Source organism: Leucoraja erinacea, unplaced genomic scaffold, assembly GCF_028641065.1.
Source record: "Leucoraja erinacea ecotype New England unplaced genomic scaffold, Leri_hhj_1 Leri_343S, whole genome shotgun sequence".
In the NCBI taxonomy this organism is placed as follows: Eukaryota; Metazoa; Chordata; class Chondrichthyes; order Rajiformes; family Rajidae; genus Leucoraja; species Leucoraja erinaceus.
Window position 1 is genome coordinate 30070 of NW_026576244.1, and position 18052 is coordinate 48121.

General features: G+C 44.4%; 1 protein-coding gene across 1 annotated transcript in view; it reads left to right on the forward strand.

The window, feature by feature from the left end:
* Window positions 1-18052, forward strand: part of LOC129693549 (adhesion G protein-coupled receptor E4-like) — a gene marked incomplete at its 5' end in the record, with an annotated part of 55479 nt that overhangs the window by 26682 nt on the left and 10745 nt on the right. The window contains 4 exons of the mRNA XM_055630350.1: window positions 11470-11690; window positions 14996-15062; window positions 16278-16369; window positions 17104-17272. Of these exons, the coding sequence (XP_055486325.1) occupies window positions 11470-11690; window positions 14996-15062; window positions 16278-16369; window positions 17104-17272 (549 nt within the window). The remainder of the gene's footprint in view (window positions 1-11469; window positions 11691-14995; window positions 15063-16277; window positions 16370-17103; window positions 17273-18052) is intronic.

Consider the following 18052-nt stretch of genomic DNA (forward strand, 5'->3'; position numbering starts at 1 on the left):
TATACATCTCTGTAAGATCATCCGCCAGCCTCCTGCGCTCCAAGGATTAAGGTCCTAGCCTCCCTAACTCTCTCTGTAGCTCTAGAGAGCTCTTGGGTCCCAACAACATCCTCATAAACCAACTTTGCTATCTTGTGTCAGCTTTATGAAATCTTTCCTAAACTGAAGACAATGCCCAAGTACAAGTTCACCTTACTAAAATCCTTGTAAACAACATCCACCACCCTACCCTTATCGACCATGTTTGTCACCTCCTCATAGGTCAGGGCATTGAGTATAAGAGTCAGGAAATCATGGTACAGGTTCAAAGGTTCAAAAGGTTCCAAGGTTCTTTATTTGTCACATACACCAATTGGTGTAGTGAAATGCGGTTTGCCATTGCAGCACATTAAAAAGAATACAACATAACAATAATAAAGAAATTTAAACATAAAAATGAGGATGGGTCGAAGTTGCTGCTCGGAGGAAGCCGCCTCTCCGACTGGGTAGGGACCCTGAAAGCAGTTTCCCCCCCCCCACCCCCCCACATAAAAAATAATAGACCTCCAAAAACAAAACACTTGACTCACTAAAAATTAAAATAAGAGATGAGAAAATGGACAGCTTCCCCCAGGACGGCCCCCCCCCCCCCCCCCCCCCCCCCCCACCAGTTCATAGGACTTTGGTGAGGCCACATTTGGAATATTGTGTGCAGTTCTGGTCACCCTATTGCAGGAAGGATGTGGAGGCTTTGGAAAGGGGGCAGAGGAAGTTTACCAGATTGTTGCCAGGATTAGGGGCTACATGGAGAGGTTGGACAGACTTGGATTGTTTTCTCTGGAATGCCGAGGCTGCGGGAAAACCTGATGGATGTACATAAAATGATGAGAGGTATAGATAGGGCAGGCAGTCAGAACCTTTTTCCCTGGATGAATGAAATCAAATACTAGAGAGCATTGCTTTAAGGTGAAAGGGCAAAATTTAAAGCAGATCCACTGCGCAGCTTTTGTTTTACACAGAGGGTGGTTAGTGCCTGGAATGCACTGCCAGGGTTGGTGGTTGTGGAAGATACAATAGTAGCATTTATGAGGCTTTTGACTAGAGATATGGATATGCAAGGAATGGAGGGATGTGGATTTTGCGCAGGTAGATAAGGGATAGTCTTGGCATCATGCTCAGCACAGACATTGTGGAACGAAGGGCCTGTCCTTGTGCTGCACTGATCTGTGTTTTATGAACACTTGGGAGCTTTGAAACTTAATGGACAGTTTGCATTACAGTCAAGGAAGGGCTAAACATCCTATGACGTATGAAGGTCCAGATCCTAATGAGATATATACAAGGATACAGTGGGAAGCTGAAGATTAAATCGCAAGAGCCCAGGCTAAGATATATAAATCATCATTAGACAAGGGTGAGGTGCCAGAAGACTTGAAGGTGGCTAATGTTGTGCCACTATTTAAAAAGTGCTGCAAAGAAAAACCTTGGAACTATAGAGCAATGAAGTTAACATCTGTGGTAGGTAAGTTACAGGAGATGATTTTGATCGATAAGATGCATTTGGAAAGGTGGGGGATGTTTTTGATTGATTTAAAAAAATGAAATAACCAAGGTTGAGGGCAGGGTTGTATCAATAGTCTCTATGGACTTTAGCTGGGCCTCATGTAAGGTTCCCCATCGTAGGCTTCACTGGAAAGTTCGATAACGTGGGATCCACGGAGAGCCAGCTAACTGGATATAGAATGTGTAAGAACGAACTGCAGATGCTGGTTTAAACCGAAGATAAACACAAAAAGCTGGAGTAACTCAGCGGGCCGGACAGCATTTCTGGAGAAAAAGAATAGTTGACGTTTCGGGTGACGTTTCAGGTCGAGTCCCTTTTTCAGACTCGACTCGAAACGTCACCTATTCCTTTTCTCCAGAGATGCTATTTGACCCGCTAAGTTACTCCAGCCTTTTGAGTCTAACTTGATATAGAATTAGTTTCATGGACATGACCAGGGAGTGTGTGCCTCACGGATCGATGCTGGGCTCATTCTGTTTGTAGCTTATATTAACAATTTGTATGAGAATATGCAAGGCATGATTAGTAAGTTTGAAGATGCCAATAAAATAGGTGGTATATAGTAAATAAGGTTGTCAATAATCAGCTGGGTAAGTGGACTAAGGAGTTTAATTAGGATGAACACATAGTCTTTTATCTAGAATAGGGGAATCAAGATCCAGATGACATAGGTTTAAGGTGAGAAGGGAAACCTTTAATAGGAACCTAAGGGCAATTTTTTCCACACAGAGGATGGTGGGTAAATGGAACAAGCTTCCAGAGGAGGTAGTTGAGGCAGGAAACATAACTACATTTATATGCCATGAAAGGGAAAGCTTTAGAGGAGGGTGAAGGGATCTGGGGATCCTTGTTCATTAGTCACTGAAAGTAAGCATGCAGGTACAGCAGGCAATGAAGAAAGCGAATGGCATGTTGGCCTTCATAACAAGAGGAGTTGAGTATTGTGTGCAGTTTTGGTCTCCAAATTTGAGGAAGGGCATTCTTGCTATTGAGGGAGTGCAGCGTAGGTTCATTAGGTTAATTCCCGGGTTGGCGACCCTGTCATATGTTAGAAACATAGAAACATAGAAAATAGGTGCAGGAGTAGGCCATTCGGCCCTTCGAGCCTGCACCTCCATTCAACATGATCACGGCTGATCATCCAACTCAGTTTCCTGTACCTTGTTGATAGAATGCGGCATCTGGGCTTATATACTCTGGAAATTAGAAGGATGAGAAGGGATCTTATTGAAACATATAAGATTATTCAGGGATAATCTAGAGGCAGGATTATTGAGGGATACGCTAGAGGCAGGAAACATGTTCCCAGTGTCGGGGGACTCCAGAACCAGGGGCCACATTTTAAGAATAAGAGGTAAGACATTTAGAACGGAGATAAGGAAACACTTTTTCACACAGAGTTGTGAGTCTGTGGAATTCTCAGCCACAGAGGGCAGTGGAGGCCTGTTCTCTGTATACATTCAAGAGAGAGATAGATAGGGCCCTTGAAGATAGCGGAGTCAGGGGATATATGGAGAAGACGAGAACGGAGTAATGATTGTGGATGATCAGCCATGATCACACTGAATGGTGGTGCTGGCTCAAAGGACCGAATGGCCTACTCCCACACCTATTGGCTATTTTCTATTATCACTGGCTCATGGGACTAGTGCAGATGAAGCAAGTTGGTTGGAATATGCTATTGGGCCGAAGGCCCTGTTTCCATGTTGTGTGACTCTATAACTCCATGTTAGAGTGCTCTCTGCCAGAGAAGAGAATTCAAAAAAGTATTCAACATAGGGAATCTCTTCAATCTACTGGGGAAGTGAAGACAATGATGAGTTTTCATTGTGATGCATCAATACACTGGGCCTAGGACGGGCCTTCACAGATACACACATCCAGGAACCTGAAGCTGTTGACTCTTTGTGTAGGAAACATAGAAACATAGAAAATAGGTGCAGGAGTAGGCCATTCGGCCCTTCGAGGCTGCACCGCCATTCATTATGATCATGGCTGATCATCCAACTCAGTATCCTGTAACTGCCTGCTCTCCATATCCCCCGATACATTTAGCCACAAGGGCCACATCAAACTCCCTGTTAAATATAGCCAATGAACTGGCCTCAACTACCTTCTGTAGCAGAGAATTCCAGAGATTCACTACTCTCTGTGTGAAAAATATTTTTCTCATCTCGGTCCTAAAAGATTTCCCCCTTATCCTTAAACTGTGACCCCTTGTTTTGGACTTCCCCAACATCGGGAACAATCTTCCTGCATCTAGCCTGCCCAACCTCTTAAGAATTTTTAAAGTCTCTGTAAGATCCCCCCTCCATCTTCTAAATTCTAGCGTGTACAAGCCGAGAGTATCCAGTCTTTCTTCATATGAAAGTCCTAACATCGCAGGAATCAGTCTGGTGTACCTTCTCTGTATCCCCTCTATGGCAAGAATGTCTTTCCTCAGATTAGGAGACCAAAACTGTACGGAATATTCCAGGTGTGGTCTCACCAGGACCCTGTACAACTGCAGTAGAAACTCCCTGCTCCTATACTAAAATCCTTTTGGTATGAATGCTAACATACAATTTGCTTTCTTCACTGCCTGCTGCACCTGCATGCCTACTTTCAATGACTCGTGTACCATGACACCCAGGTCTCGTTGCATCTCCCCTTTTCCTAATCGGCCACCATTCTGCTGTAGATTTGGGAGCTGCTGTAGATTTGGGAGCTGCTCTCAGAACTGCTGTAGATTTGGGAGCAACAGCAGTAGGAGATTAGCAAGAGATACGACTGATTGGCTCTAGCCCAAGTGGGAGGAGAGGGGTGAAAACAGTTCAAGTAAAGGCCAAGGACGGGCAGTCTTTGTTCAGAACTGCTGCAGATTTGGGAGGAACAGCAGCAGCAGATTAGCAAGAGATACGACTGATTGGCTCTAGCCCAAGTGGGAGGAGAGAAGTGAGTCAGAGGGGTGAAAACAGTTGAAAACTGAGGAATTTGCTTTGTAAATTGGTAAATCAGGCAATTTATCAGTCAATTTAAGCAAGACGGCTCTTAGCGAGCAGCAGTGAGTGAGCGGCCTTGTGAGGGAAGTGAGAGTATTTGGCTCGAGAGTCTTCGGCGAGGAGGCTGAGGAGAGGAGACCACGCAATACGCTTGAGAGGTAGAGACGAAAGAAGGCGATATCAGGCAAGCTGATTCAGTGCGATGCTTGCAGTATGTGGGAGGTCAAGGACACCGCTGGTGCCTCTGGCTGCTACAAATGCGAAAAGTGCATCCAGGTAGAGCTTCTGAAGGGCCGTGTTGGGGAACTGGAGAAGCAAGTGGATGACCTCCGGTTCATACGAGAAACGGAGTCGTTCCTCGACAAGTCCTACAGAACAATTGTTACACCTAAGGTACTGGAAGAGAGAAGGTGGGAGACAGTGAGAAAGGGAGGGAAGCATGGAATGCCAACGTACCCGGGTAGTGTACCTCTTGTAAACAGGTTCATCCGCTTAGAAGCTGTTGGGACAGAAGACGTGAGCGGTGGACTGGCTTGCGATGCGAATAGGGCTGTTGAGCCAAAACCAAAAAGGCCTAAGGCAGGCAAGGCCATTGTAGTGGGAGACTCCATTGTGAGAGGTACGGACAGGGGTTTCTGCGGCAACAGACGGGATGCGTGGGTGGTGTGCTGCCTTCCCGGTGCCAGGATCCAGGATGTCACGGACAGAGTGCAGAAAATCCTCAAGGGCGAAGGTGAACATCCGGAAGTGGTAGTGCATGTCGGCACAAACGATGTCGGAAAGAAGGGGATGAATATTCTGCAGCGTGACTTTAGAGAGCTCGGAAAAATGTTGTAAAGCAGGACCTCCAGCGTTGGTATCTCCGGTTTGCTTCCAGTTCCCCGTGCTGGCGAGAGCAGGAACAGGGAGATACGGGACCTGAACGTGTGGCTGAGGAACTGGTGCACGGGGCAGGGATTTAGGTTCTTAGATCACTGGGATCTGTTTTGGGGTAAGGGGGACCTGTACAAAAGGGACGGATTGCATCTTAACAGGTGTGGGACCAGCATTCTGGCAGGCAGGTTTGCCACTGCTACACGGGTGGCTTTAAACTGAATAAGGGGGGTGGGTTGTCGAATGGGATAGTGGAGGATGGAGTTAAAGGGAAAGGGTTTCTTAAATGTGTGAGCGTAGAGACCGAGGGGTGTAAAATGAGGGTAGAAGCAATAGGTAGCAAGGTGAAAAGTAAAAGTGGCAGGCAGACAAAACCCAGGCAAAAATCAAAAAGGGCCACTTTTCAACATAATTGTATAAGGGGTAAGAGTGTTGTAAAAACAAGCCTGAAGGCTTTGTGTCTCAATGCAAGGAGCATTCGTAATAAGGTGGATGAGTTGAATGTGCAGGTAGCTATTAATGACTATGATATAGTTGGGATCACGGAGACATGGCTCCAGGGTGACCAAGGCTGGGAGATGAACATCCAGGGATATTCAATATTCAGGAGGGATAGAGAGAAAGGAAAAGGAGGTGGGGTAGTGTTACTGATTAGAGAGGAGATTAATGCAATGGAAAGGAAGGACATTAGTTTGGAGGATGTGGAATCGGTATGGGTAGAGCTGCGAAACACTAAGGGGCAGAAAACGCTGGTGGGTGTTGTGTACAGGCCACCTAACAGTAGTAGTGAAGTTGGAGATGGTATCAAACAGGAAATTAGAAATGCGTGTGACAAAGGCAAAACAGTTATAATGGGTGACTTCAATCTACATATAGATTGGGTGAATCAAATTAGCAGGGGTGCTGAGGAAGAGGATTTCTTGGAATGTATGCGGGATAGTTATCTAAATCAACATGTAGAGAAACCAACGAGAGAGCAGGCTATTTTAGACTGGGTATTGAGTAATGAGGAAGGGTTAGTTAGCAATCTTGTTGTGCATGCCCCCTTGGGCAAGAGTGACCATAATATGGTTGAGTTCTTCATTAGGATGGAGAGTGACATTGTTAATTCAGAAACAATGGTTCTGTACTTAAAGAAAGGTAACTTTGAGGGTATGAGACGTGAATTGGCCAAGATTGACTGGCAATTAATTCTAAAAGGGTTGACGGTGGATATGCAATGGAAGACATTTAAAGACTGCATGGATGAACTACAAAAATTGTTCATCCCAGTTTGGCAAAAGAATAAATCAGGGAAGGTAGTACATCCGTGGATAACAAGGGAAATCAGGGATAGTATCAAAGCGAAGGATGATGCGTACAAATTAGCCAGAAAAAGCAGCATACCGGAGGACTGGGAGAAATTCAGAGACCAGCAGAAGAGGACAAACGGCTTAATTAGGAAAGGAAAAATAGATTATGAAATAAAACTGGCAGGGAACATAAAAACTGACTGCATAAGTTTTTATAGATATGTGAAAAGAAAGAGATTAGTTAAAACAAATGTAGGTCCCTTGCAGTCAGAAACGGGTGAGTTGATCATGGGGAACAAGGATATGGCGGACCAATTGAATAACTACTTTGGTTCCGTCTTCACTAAGGAAGACATAAATAATTTGCCGGAAATAGCAGGGGACCGCGGGTCAAAAGAGTTGGAGGAATTGAGTGAAGTCCAGGTTAGCCGGGAAGTGGTGTTGGGTAAATTGAATGGATTAAAGGCCGATAAATCCCCAGGGCCAGATAGGCTGCATCCCAGAGTACGTAAGGAAGTAGCTCCAGAAATAGTGGATGCATTAGTAATAATCTTTCAAAACTCTTTAGATTCTGGAGTAGTTCCTGAGGATTGGCGGGTAGCAAATGTAACCCCACTTTTTAAGAAGGGAGGGAGAGAGAAAACGGGGAATTACAGACCAGCTAGTCTAACATCGGTAGTGGGGAAACTGCTAGAGTCAGTTATTAAAGATGGGATAGCAGCACATTTGGAAAGTGGTGAAATCATTGGACAAAGTCAGCATGGATTTATGAAAGGTAAATCATGTCTGACGAATCTTATAGAATTTTTCGAGGATGTAACTAGTAGTGTGGATAGGGGAGAACCAGTGGATGTGGTGTATCTGGACTTCCAAAAGGCTTTCGACAAGGTCCCACATAAGAGATTAGTATGCAAACTTAAAGCACAAGGCATAGGGGGTTCAGTATTGATGTGGATAGAGAACTGGCTGGCAAACAGGAAGCAAAGAGTGGGAGTAAACGGGTCCTTTTCACAATGGCAGGCAGTGACTAGTGGGGTACCGCAAGGCTCAGTGCTAGGACCCCAGCTATTTACAATATATATTAATGATCTAGATGAGGGAATTGAAGGCAATATCTCCAAGTTTGCGGATGACACGAAGCTGGGGGGCAGTGTTAGCTGTGAGGAGGATGCTAGGAGACTACAAGGTGACTTGGATAGGCTGGGTGAGTGGGCAAATGTTTGGCAGATGCAGTATAATGTGGATAAGTGTGAGGTTATGCATTTTGGTGGCAAAAACAGGAAAGCACACTATTATCTAAATGGTGGTCCGACTAGGAAAAGGGGAGATGCAGCGAGACCTGGGTGTCATGGTACACCAGTCATTGAAAGCAGGCATGCAGGTGCAGCAGGCAGTAAAGAAAGCGAATGGTATGTTAGCTTTAATTGCAAAAGGATTTGAGTATAGGAGCAGGGAGGTTCTACTGCAGTTGTACAGGGTCTTGGTGAGACCACACCTGGAGTATTGCGTACAGTTTTGGGCTCCAAATCTGAAGAAGGACATTCTTGCCATAGAGGGAGTGCAGAGAAGGTTCACCAGACTGATTCCTGGGATGTCAGGACTGTCTTATGAAGAAAGACTGGATAGACTTGGTTTATACTCTCTAGAATTTAGAAGACTGAGAGGGGATCTTATAGAAACTTACAAAATTCTTAAGGGGTTGGACAGGCTAGATGCAGGAAGATTGCTCCTGATGTTGGGGAAGTCCAGGACAAGGGGTCACAGCTTAAGGATAAGGGGGAAATCCTTTAAAACTGAGATGCGAAGAACTTTTTTCACACAGAGAGTGGTGAATCTCTGGAACTCTCTGCCACAGAGGGTAGTCGAGACCACTTCATTGGCTATATTTAAGAGGGAGTTAGATGTGGCCCTTGTGGCTAAGGGGATCAGAAGGTATGGAGAGAAAGCAGGTACGGGATACTGAGTTGGATGATCAGCCATGATCATATTGAATGGCGGTGCAGGCTCGAAGGGCCGAATGGCATACTCCTGCACCTAATTTCTATGTTTCTATGTCTATGTTTCTATTCAGTTAATAGTCTACTTTCCTGTTTTTGCCACCAAAGTGGATAACCTCACATTTATCCACATTATACTGCATCTGCCATGCATTTGCCCACTCACCCAGCTTATCCAAGTCACCTTGCAGCCAAGTCATCCGCAAACTTGGAGATGTTGCATTCAATTCCCTCGTCCAAATCAGTAATATATATTGTAAATAGCTGTGGTCCCAGAACTGAGCCTTTCGGTACCCCACTAGTCACTGCCTGCCATTCTGAAAAGGACCCGTTTACTCCTACTATGTGCTTCCTGTCTACCAGCCAGTTCTCTATCCACATCAATACTGAACCCCCAATACCGTGTGCATTAAGTTTGTATACTAATCTCTTATGTGGGACCTTGTCGAAAGCCTTCTGAAAGTCCAGATATAACACATCCACTGGTTCGCCCTTATCCACTCTACTAGTTACATCCTCAAAAAATTCTATCAGATTCGTCAGACATGATTAACCTTTCATAAACCCAAGCTGACTTTGTCCAATGATTTCATCACTTTACAAATGTGCTGCTCTCCCATCTTTTATAACTAGCAGTTTCCCCACTTCCGATGCTAAACTAACTGGTCTATAATTCCCCGTTTTCTCTCTCACTGCCTTTTTAAAAAGTGGGGTTACATTAGCTACCCTCCAATCCTCAGGAACTACTCCAGAGTCTAAAGAGTTTTGAAAAATTATCACTAATGCATCCACTATTTCTGTGGCTACTTTCTTCAGTACTCTGGGATGCAGCCTATCTGGCCCTGGGGATTTATCGGCCTTTAATCCATTCAATTTACCTAACACCACTTCCCGGCTAACCTGGATTTCACTCAGTTCCTCCATCTCATTTGACCCCAGGTCCATTGCTATTTCCGGCAGATTATTTATGTCCTCCTTAGTGAAGAGAGAACCAAAGTAGTTATTCAATTGGTCTGCCATGTCCTTGTTCCCCATGATCAATTCACCTGTTTCTGACTGCAAGGGACCTACATTTGTTTTAACTAATCTTTTCTCTTCACATATCGATAAAAACTTTTGCAGTCAGTTTTTATGTTCCCTCCCAGTTTTTTTTTAATAATATATTTTCCCTTTCCTAATTAAGCCCTTTGACTTCCTCTGCTGGACTCTGAATTTCTCCTAGTCCTCTGGTAGGCTGCTTTTTCTGGCTAATTTGTATGTTTCATCTGTTGTTTTGATACTATCCCTGATTTCCCTTGTTATCCACCAATGCACTACCTTCCCTGATTTATTCTTTTGCCAAACTGGGAAAGGACTGCAGATGCTGGTTTAAATCGAAGGTAGCCACAAAATGCTGGAGTAACTCAGCGGGACAGGCAGCATTTCTGGCGAGAAGGAATGGGTGAAGTTTCGGTTCCACAGTCTGAAGAAGGGTCTCGACCCGAAATGTCACCTATCCCTTCTCTCCAGAGATGCTGCCTGGCCCGCTGAGTTACTCCAGCATTTTGTGTCTGCTGTTGACTCTTTGTTCTGTTGTCCCGTTAATGAAGACGGGTTCATGGATCCCTAACTTTCCTGAAGTTGACTGGTTGCATTATGGACTGGTTCGGCAATTTGAACACCTAGGAAGGAAGGAGAACACAATAATGGTGAACACAGCCTGGTCCATCATGGGTACCGACCTCCCCACCATTGAAGCGATCTATAGGAGGTGTTGCCTCAAAGAGGCAGCCAGTATCATCAAGAACCCACACCACCTGGCCACACTCTCATTTCACTTCCCCATTGGGAAAAGGTTTGGGAGTCTGAAACTATGACCTCAGGCTGTTCAGAAACAGCTTCTTCCCAACAACCTCCAGGCTTTTGAACACCACAAACTCCAACTAAACTACAAACTATGAACTGTCTTGATTGCACCAAGTAATTTCAGTTTTTGTTTTGCACTAATATTGTTTTTTTTGTAATTTATTGAACTTTTGTTTATTGTATTACCTATGAGTTCTGTGTTTACAGAGCTGTTATGGCTGCCATGTAATAATTTCACAGTAGAAATAAGTGAGTAGAGCAGGGGACAGAGCTCACCGCCCTGAGGTGCCCTGTGTTGATGGCCATCGAGGAGCAAGTGTTGTTGCAATCTGGACTGATTGTGGTCTGGTGATGAGGAAGTCGTGAATCAATATAAACGACAAACCTTACAGAACGTCATCCAGCACGGAAACAGACCAACAGAAGTCATAATGAAAATAGTGAGTGCATTGATGCTGTCTCCAGAATTCAACATAATGGAGTTGCCACTTTGGAGGGCACCAAACAGTATCCATGCTACGTTAGAAATGGAGCAAGGGAGACGATAGGAAACAACAGGCAGTTAGTCTAACTTTAGTGGGCAGTGAAATGTATCTTCGTACCAATGCATTATCCCTTCTATCCCTTATCATTTATCCACACACTGTGAATGGCTCACGGTGTACAGATTCAATTGTAATCATGTATTGTCTTTCTGCTGGCTGGTTAGCATGTAACAAAAGCTTTTCACTGTACCTCGGTACACGTGACAATAAACTAAACTGAAACTGCTGTGCACAAGTGTCTTGGCCCAGTGCACTGATCCAGTGTAATGCCCAGTATACCAAACCAATATACGCAGGCCCAGTATATTGACCTAGTGAACCAGCCAGTGTACCACCCTGTGCAGCCCAGCTCAGGCTCATTAATTCCTTGTTGTTCTCTTGCATCACTTCCAGAATCTTTGTGCCGTCATCGCTGGATTCCTGCATTATTTCTTCCTGGCCTGTTTTTCCTGGATGCTCCTGGAAGGTGTGCAGCTTTACCTCATGCTGGTGAAAGTCTTCAATGCAAAGTGTATGAGACCAACGTACATGTACTTGTTTGGCTACGGTTGCCCCCTGATTATTGTTGGCATCTCAGCAGCCGTGTATTCCCAGGGATATGGAACAAAGGAGCAGTAAGTATGAAAACTGTAGTGAAAACTACCTATTCCCCTCATGATGTCATACACCTCCATAACATCACCCCTCTCCCTCCTGAATTTCAAGGAATAAAGATCTAGCCTGTTCAACCATTCTCTACAGCTCAGGGCCTCGAGTGCCAACACCTCACCACACAGGTGAGGTGCTGCAAGGCTGAAGGGTGTGCCTCTATTCAAGAAGGGCTCGAAGGAAGAGAGTATTCTGAGGGATAGGATATATATGCATTAGACAGGGGCTAATCAGGGCTAGTCAGCGTGGTTAGGTACATGGAAGTGTGTGCCTTACCAATCTAATTAAATTTTGAAGTAATCAAAGAGGTTGAGAAGGGCAAAGCCATAGACATTGTCTACATTGGCTTCAGCAAGAGATTTGATGAGGTTCCGCAGGGTAGGCTGCACTGGATCATTAGATCATATGGGATCCAGGGAGAGCCAACTGACTGGATAGAGAATTAGCTTTGTGAAAGGAAGCAGAGGGTGGTGGTGGATGGTTATCATTCAGAATGGAGGTCTGTGACTAGTGGCATGCCAGAGAATTGTGAAGGCATGATGAGTAAGTTTGTAGATGACACTAAACTGAGTGATATAATACATAGCGAAGATGTTTATTAAAGAAATGCAGTGGTACAAGCCATTGGTACAAGATATTTGTGTTCAGTTTTGGTCACCTGATCTCACAAACGATCTCCTTTATATTCAGCCTGTGGTGGGTGACTGGTACTTGTACTGGGGAGGTGGTGGAAGCAGATATGATAGCATGTTTAATGGGCATTGAAACACATACAAGAGAAGATAGGGAATGGTGGGATACGGACCATGTGCAGACAGATGAGAATGTTTATGTTTTCATCATGATATGAGCAGTGAAGGTCTCTTTCAGTGATGTGTTGTTCTTTGTTCAATGTTTTATGTCCTTGCCAACGTATGTATCCATCTACAATACCATCATGCCATTTGCCTGCCTAGTACCGTATCCATCTAGGCCTAACCTATTTATTTACTACAAACAAAGGTCCCAGCACCTATAACTATGGTGCAACACTTTATATACTGTACACCCAGTCAGAAACACCTCATTCACCATTACCCTCTGCATCCTATCACCAAGCACAATGTGGCTCCAGTTTATGCCCCAGACAGAGTCAGAGTCATAGGGTGATACAGTGTGGAATCAGGCCCTTCGGCCCAACTCCCCTACACCGGCCAACAATGTCCCAGCTACAATAGTCCCACTTGCCTGCGACCTATGTACTGAAGTCTTCGGGATTCTCTGCACCTTAATCTTCTGAATCAGCCCACCATGTGAGGCTTTGTCAAATGTCTTGCTAAAGTCCATATGGGCAACATCTTCTGCCCTGCTTCATCAATCTCTGTTGCCTCCTCGAAAAACCCCATCACAATTTCCCCACACAAACACATGCTGACCAAACCTAACCATTCCTGCCTTTCCAAATATTTTCTGTCCCTCAGAACTCCCTCCAATATGTTCCCAACCACTGACACAAGGTTCACTCGCCTATACTTATCTGGCTTACCCCTTCTGCCCTAAAATGAAATCTTCTTGCGGTCAAAGCAACATAGTTTGCCTTCCTGACTGCCCTATGCACCAGCACATTAACTTCCTGTGGTTTGTCAACATAGAAAATAGATGCAGGAGTAGGCCATTCGGCCATTCGAGCCAGCACCGCCATTCAATATGAGCATAGCTGATCATCCAGAATCAGTACCCCATCCTTGCTTTCTCCCCATATCCCTTCATTCCATTAGCTCTAAGACCTATATCCAACTCTCTCTTGAATATATCCAGTGAATTGGCCTCCACTGCCTTTTGTAGCAGAGAATGCCATGAATTCACAACTCTCTGGATGAAAAAGTTTTTCCTCATCTCAGTCCTAAATGGCCTACCTCCTTTTCTTAAACTCTGACCCCTGGTTCTGGAATCCCCAAACATCTGGAACATTTTTCCTGGATCTAGCCTGTCCAATCCCTTAAGAATTTTATATAAGATTCCATCTCATCCTTCTAAATTCCAGGGAATATAAGCCCAGTCGATTCAATCTTTCATCATATATCAGTCCTGCCATCCCGGGAATTAACCTGGTGAACGTACACTGCACTCCCTCTATAGAATATCCTTCCTCCAATTAGGAGGCCAAAACTGCATACAATATACCATGCTGTAGAACCAATGTACAACTGCTGTAGAACCAACTTGCCCCTATGCTCAAATCCGCTCGCTATGAAGGCCAACATGCCATTTGCTTTCTTCACGGCCTGCTGTACCTGCATGCTTACTTTCAGTGACTGATGTACAAGGACACCCAGGTCTCGTTGCACCTCCCCTTCTCCTAATCTGACACCATTCAGATAATCTGCTTTCCTGTTTTTGCCAACAAAGTGGATAATCTCACATTTATCCAAATTATACTGCTTCTGCTATGCATCTGCCCACTCACCCAACCTATTCAAGGCACCCTGCAGCCTCATAGCATCCCCCTCGCAGGTCACACTGCTACCGAGATTTGTGTCATACACAAACTTGGAGATGTTACATGTAATTCCTTTGTCTAAATTGTTAATATATATTGTATATTGTAAATATAGCCTACCAGGGATGGAGCAAGAGCTTTCACCAACAGCCCCAACTTGTCCTCAAGGAGGTCACACGTGGCCTCTCTCCGGCTCAGGGGGAGGTGAGTTGGGGTGGGATAGGGAGACTGAGTGGCAGATACGAGGGGTGCAGTGGAGATGGATGGGGTAAGGTCACTGAACAATCGTCAAGGGAAAGAATATAGCTAAAAATGTTAAAGCCCTTCCCTAGCCACAACTTCCTGCACAAAGACCAGAAGGCTCGAGGCTCTTGACCATGGGAGAACAAAGAAGGGAAGAGATTGAACTTTTTTTTGCCTTCCATCACAGTGAGGAATGTGGGGGAGTCACTGTGGTGGATGTTTATGTTAAAATGTATTTTGTGTGTCTTGGTGCTTTTTATTGGTATGACTGTATGGCAAATCAAATTCCTCGTATATTGCAAAACATACTTGGCTAATAATGTAATGATTATGAAGACCAACAGTGCCAAGCTAGGTCCACACAGAATTGAGTGAGATAGCAATGTACCCATGATGGGAGTAGTCGATTCCTGCCGAACCTCACACATGGCAGGGAGGCTGTCTGAGCAGCAATGTTACTGGTGTGGGAACATTCCTGTACGTGTGTGCGCAAAGTGTATGCATTTTACAGTGTCATTTGGAAATAACATTTTTTTACTCTTTCCCCAGTTGTTGGTTGGATCTAAATTCAGGATTTATCTGGGCTTTCCTGGCTCCGGTCTGTGTGATTATTCTGGTAAGTTTGGAAAAATATAAAACAGAGATTGTCTGTTGAATTCAGAATGTAAGCTCATAGGTTTTGGAACCACTAATGATGATAGGATCAACCATGAATGGCAGGTCGGAGGAACAGAAGGGCCTTGGAGCATTAACCTGTGCTGTAATCTTGGGTATTAATATTTAGCAGTATCGGATTGGATGACATTTCTCCAAAGAGCACTGGTAAAGATGACGTCTTTATCACTGGTTTTCGTGATGAATCTTTAGACTGTCCATAAATATTTGTAGATTCACAATGCATATGAGAAGATTTGAAGTCATCCACTGCTGATGCAACACTATGGTAATATCTACATCACTGTCTTTTTGCCCACCTACTGACTTGTGGCGGAGAGGCATGCACTGCGGACGACCTCCGCAGAGGCACAGATGTGGCACAGGCTGTGGCAAAGCGATGGCAGAACTTCGTCTGACACACCAGCGAACAAACTGTCTTTTAAAAATGATTGTTGAGGATTAATGTAGAGGCAAACATGGCCAAATGTAACTATTTATGCACTGCTAGATGTTTCTATGAAAATAGAAATGCATTAAAGATAACATCTGCTGCAGTTGTATAGTGCCCTAGTGAGACCACACCTGGAGTATTGTGTGCCATATTGGTCCCCTAATTTGAGGAATGACATTCTTGCTATTGAGGGAGTGCAGCGTAGGTTCAAAGGATTAATTCCCAGGATGGCGGTCATGTGCTGAGAGAATGGAGCGGCTGGGCTTGTATAATCTGGAGTTTAGAAGGATGAGAGGGGTTCTTATTGAAACATATAAGATTATTAAGGGTTTGAACACGCTGGAGGCAGGAAACATGTTCCCGATGTTGGGGGAGTCCAGAACCAGGGGCCACAGTGTAAGATTAAGGGGTAATCCATTTAGAACGGAGATGAGGAAACACTTTTTCTCACAGAAAGTTGTGAGTGTGGAATTCTCTGCCTCAGAGGGCAGTGGAGGCCGGTTCTCTGGATACTTTCAAGAGAGAGCTAGATAGGGCTCTTAAAGATAGCGGAGTCAGGGGATATTGGAAGGCAGGAACGGGCTACTGATTGGGGATGATCAGCCATGATCACATTGAATGGTGGTGCTGGCTCCCTACTCCTATTGTCTATTATCAAGAAAATATTATTTCAATAAACCACTGTCTTAATCGGAATAATGTGGCTTTTTCTTTTCTTGGAAGGTCAATGGAGGATTTTTTATTATGACTGTGTTGAAACTGGCTGAAAAGTTTTCAAGTGTCAATCCTGATATGGGCCAGTTGAAGAAAATCAGGTGAGAACAACTGGTGTGGCTGCTGGTACCTTCCTTGGTTGATACGGTATCCAGGTCATGCAAATGGCCAGCACTTGTCCCGTTCCCATCCTTTTCCCATTATTCCCATGAAGCTGCTGATGCTGACAGGTCCTAGAGTCATACCACATGGAAACAGGCCCTTTGGTCAAACTTTTGCTGTTCTGATTTGGGATTCACGCACTGATAGCTGGGCCCTTTCCAAATTTACCAAAAGGGGAAATAACATCAGGCAGATACAGTGGACCGGATAGAGGGAACTGTCGGCTCCAGGGTCATAGGTTATATATCACACATGGAAGGTCAATCATGTGAATCACTCAGTTGCAATTCCTGTCCTGTTATCTGTCGAGGTTTCTGAACGTGTTTAGGGGGTGGGCATTCTCTGGTTACACCTCAGTGTGAGAAGGAATCAGCTTTGCATTGTTCTGTTTGAAACAAACATTTCTCAGCAGACGCCAACATAATCATTTTTTCTTTTCCAATAAATCCTTTGACGTTTGGTGTGCCACAAGTCATGGCTCACTTATTGTATCAGCTGACTGGCTGATATCTCTATCGCTGCAGTCTGTGCATTGAAGTCAACACAACACAAATAATTGAAAGAGAGGGGATCTAGAAGCAGCAGGAAGTTTATATTGCACCTTAAAGTATGCGCTGTAGTGAGTGACACAAAGTATTGTGTTGCATTCAGCTTCTCGTGCCTCTTGTTTTAGGGTCTTTACCTTCACTGCTGTCGCTCAGCTCTGCCTCCTGGGATGTACTTGGATATTTGGCATGTTGCACTTCCAGAAGGAAACAATTGTCATGACCTACATCTTCACTGTGTTCAACAGCATGCAAGGAATGTTCATCTTCATCCTGCACTGCCTCCTTAACAAGCAGGTAAGTCCCCTTGAATTTGTTCAGCAACGTTCACTCAAACAGTATGTAGATGGCCAACTAGAGAGAGGGCAATGCTGGACCTTCCATTGGGGGGAATGAGGCTGGGCAAGTGACTGGCCTGTGTGGGCGAGCACGTTGTGACCAGTCACCAGAATTATGGACTCAAGCCAACGGTATAGCCATGGGCATTCACATAGGTCCCAGCTATGCCTGCCTTTATTGACAGCTGCAGAACTAATAAGGTTATCATAGAAGGGGATTTTAACTTTCCAAATATTAACTGGGAATATCATAGTGCAAAAGGTTTAGACAGGGTAGAATTGGTCAAAAGTATTCAGGAACATTTCTTCCGGCAATATAAAGAGACCCCTTCTCCAGAGAAGGCAACGCTTGATCTGGTCTTCAGAAATTGGAATGGACAAGTGGATGAAGTGTTCATGGATGAGCCTTTTGAGACCAGCGGCCATTGTCTATTAGGTTTACATTAGTTAAGGATAGAGACCAGGTGTTCTCACAAATTAAAATCCTAAATTGGGGCAAAGCCAACATTGAAGGTATCATCATCATCATCATCATCATCATCCTTTATTGTCATCTTACAAAGCAACAGTTGTACAGTGCAAAATGAGAAGACGTTTCCCAGGGAATACCGGAGCATCGCACATAAAACTTAAACATTTCACACATAAAAATAAAAACAATTAAAAAAAACAATCCAGTGCCTGATAAAACAGTACGAATAGTTAAAAAAAAAAAAGTGCAGGTAAAAACAGCAACATT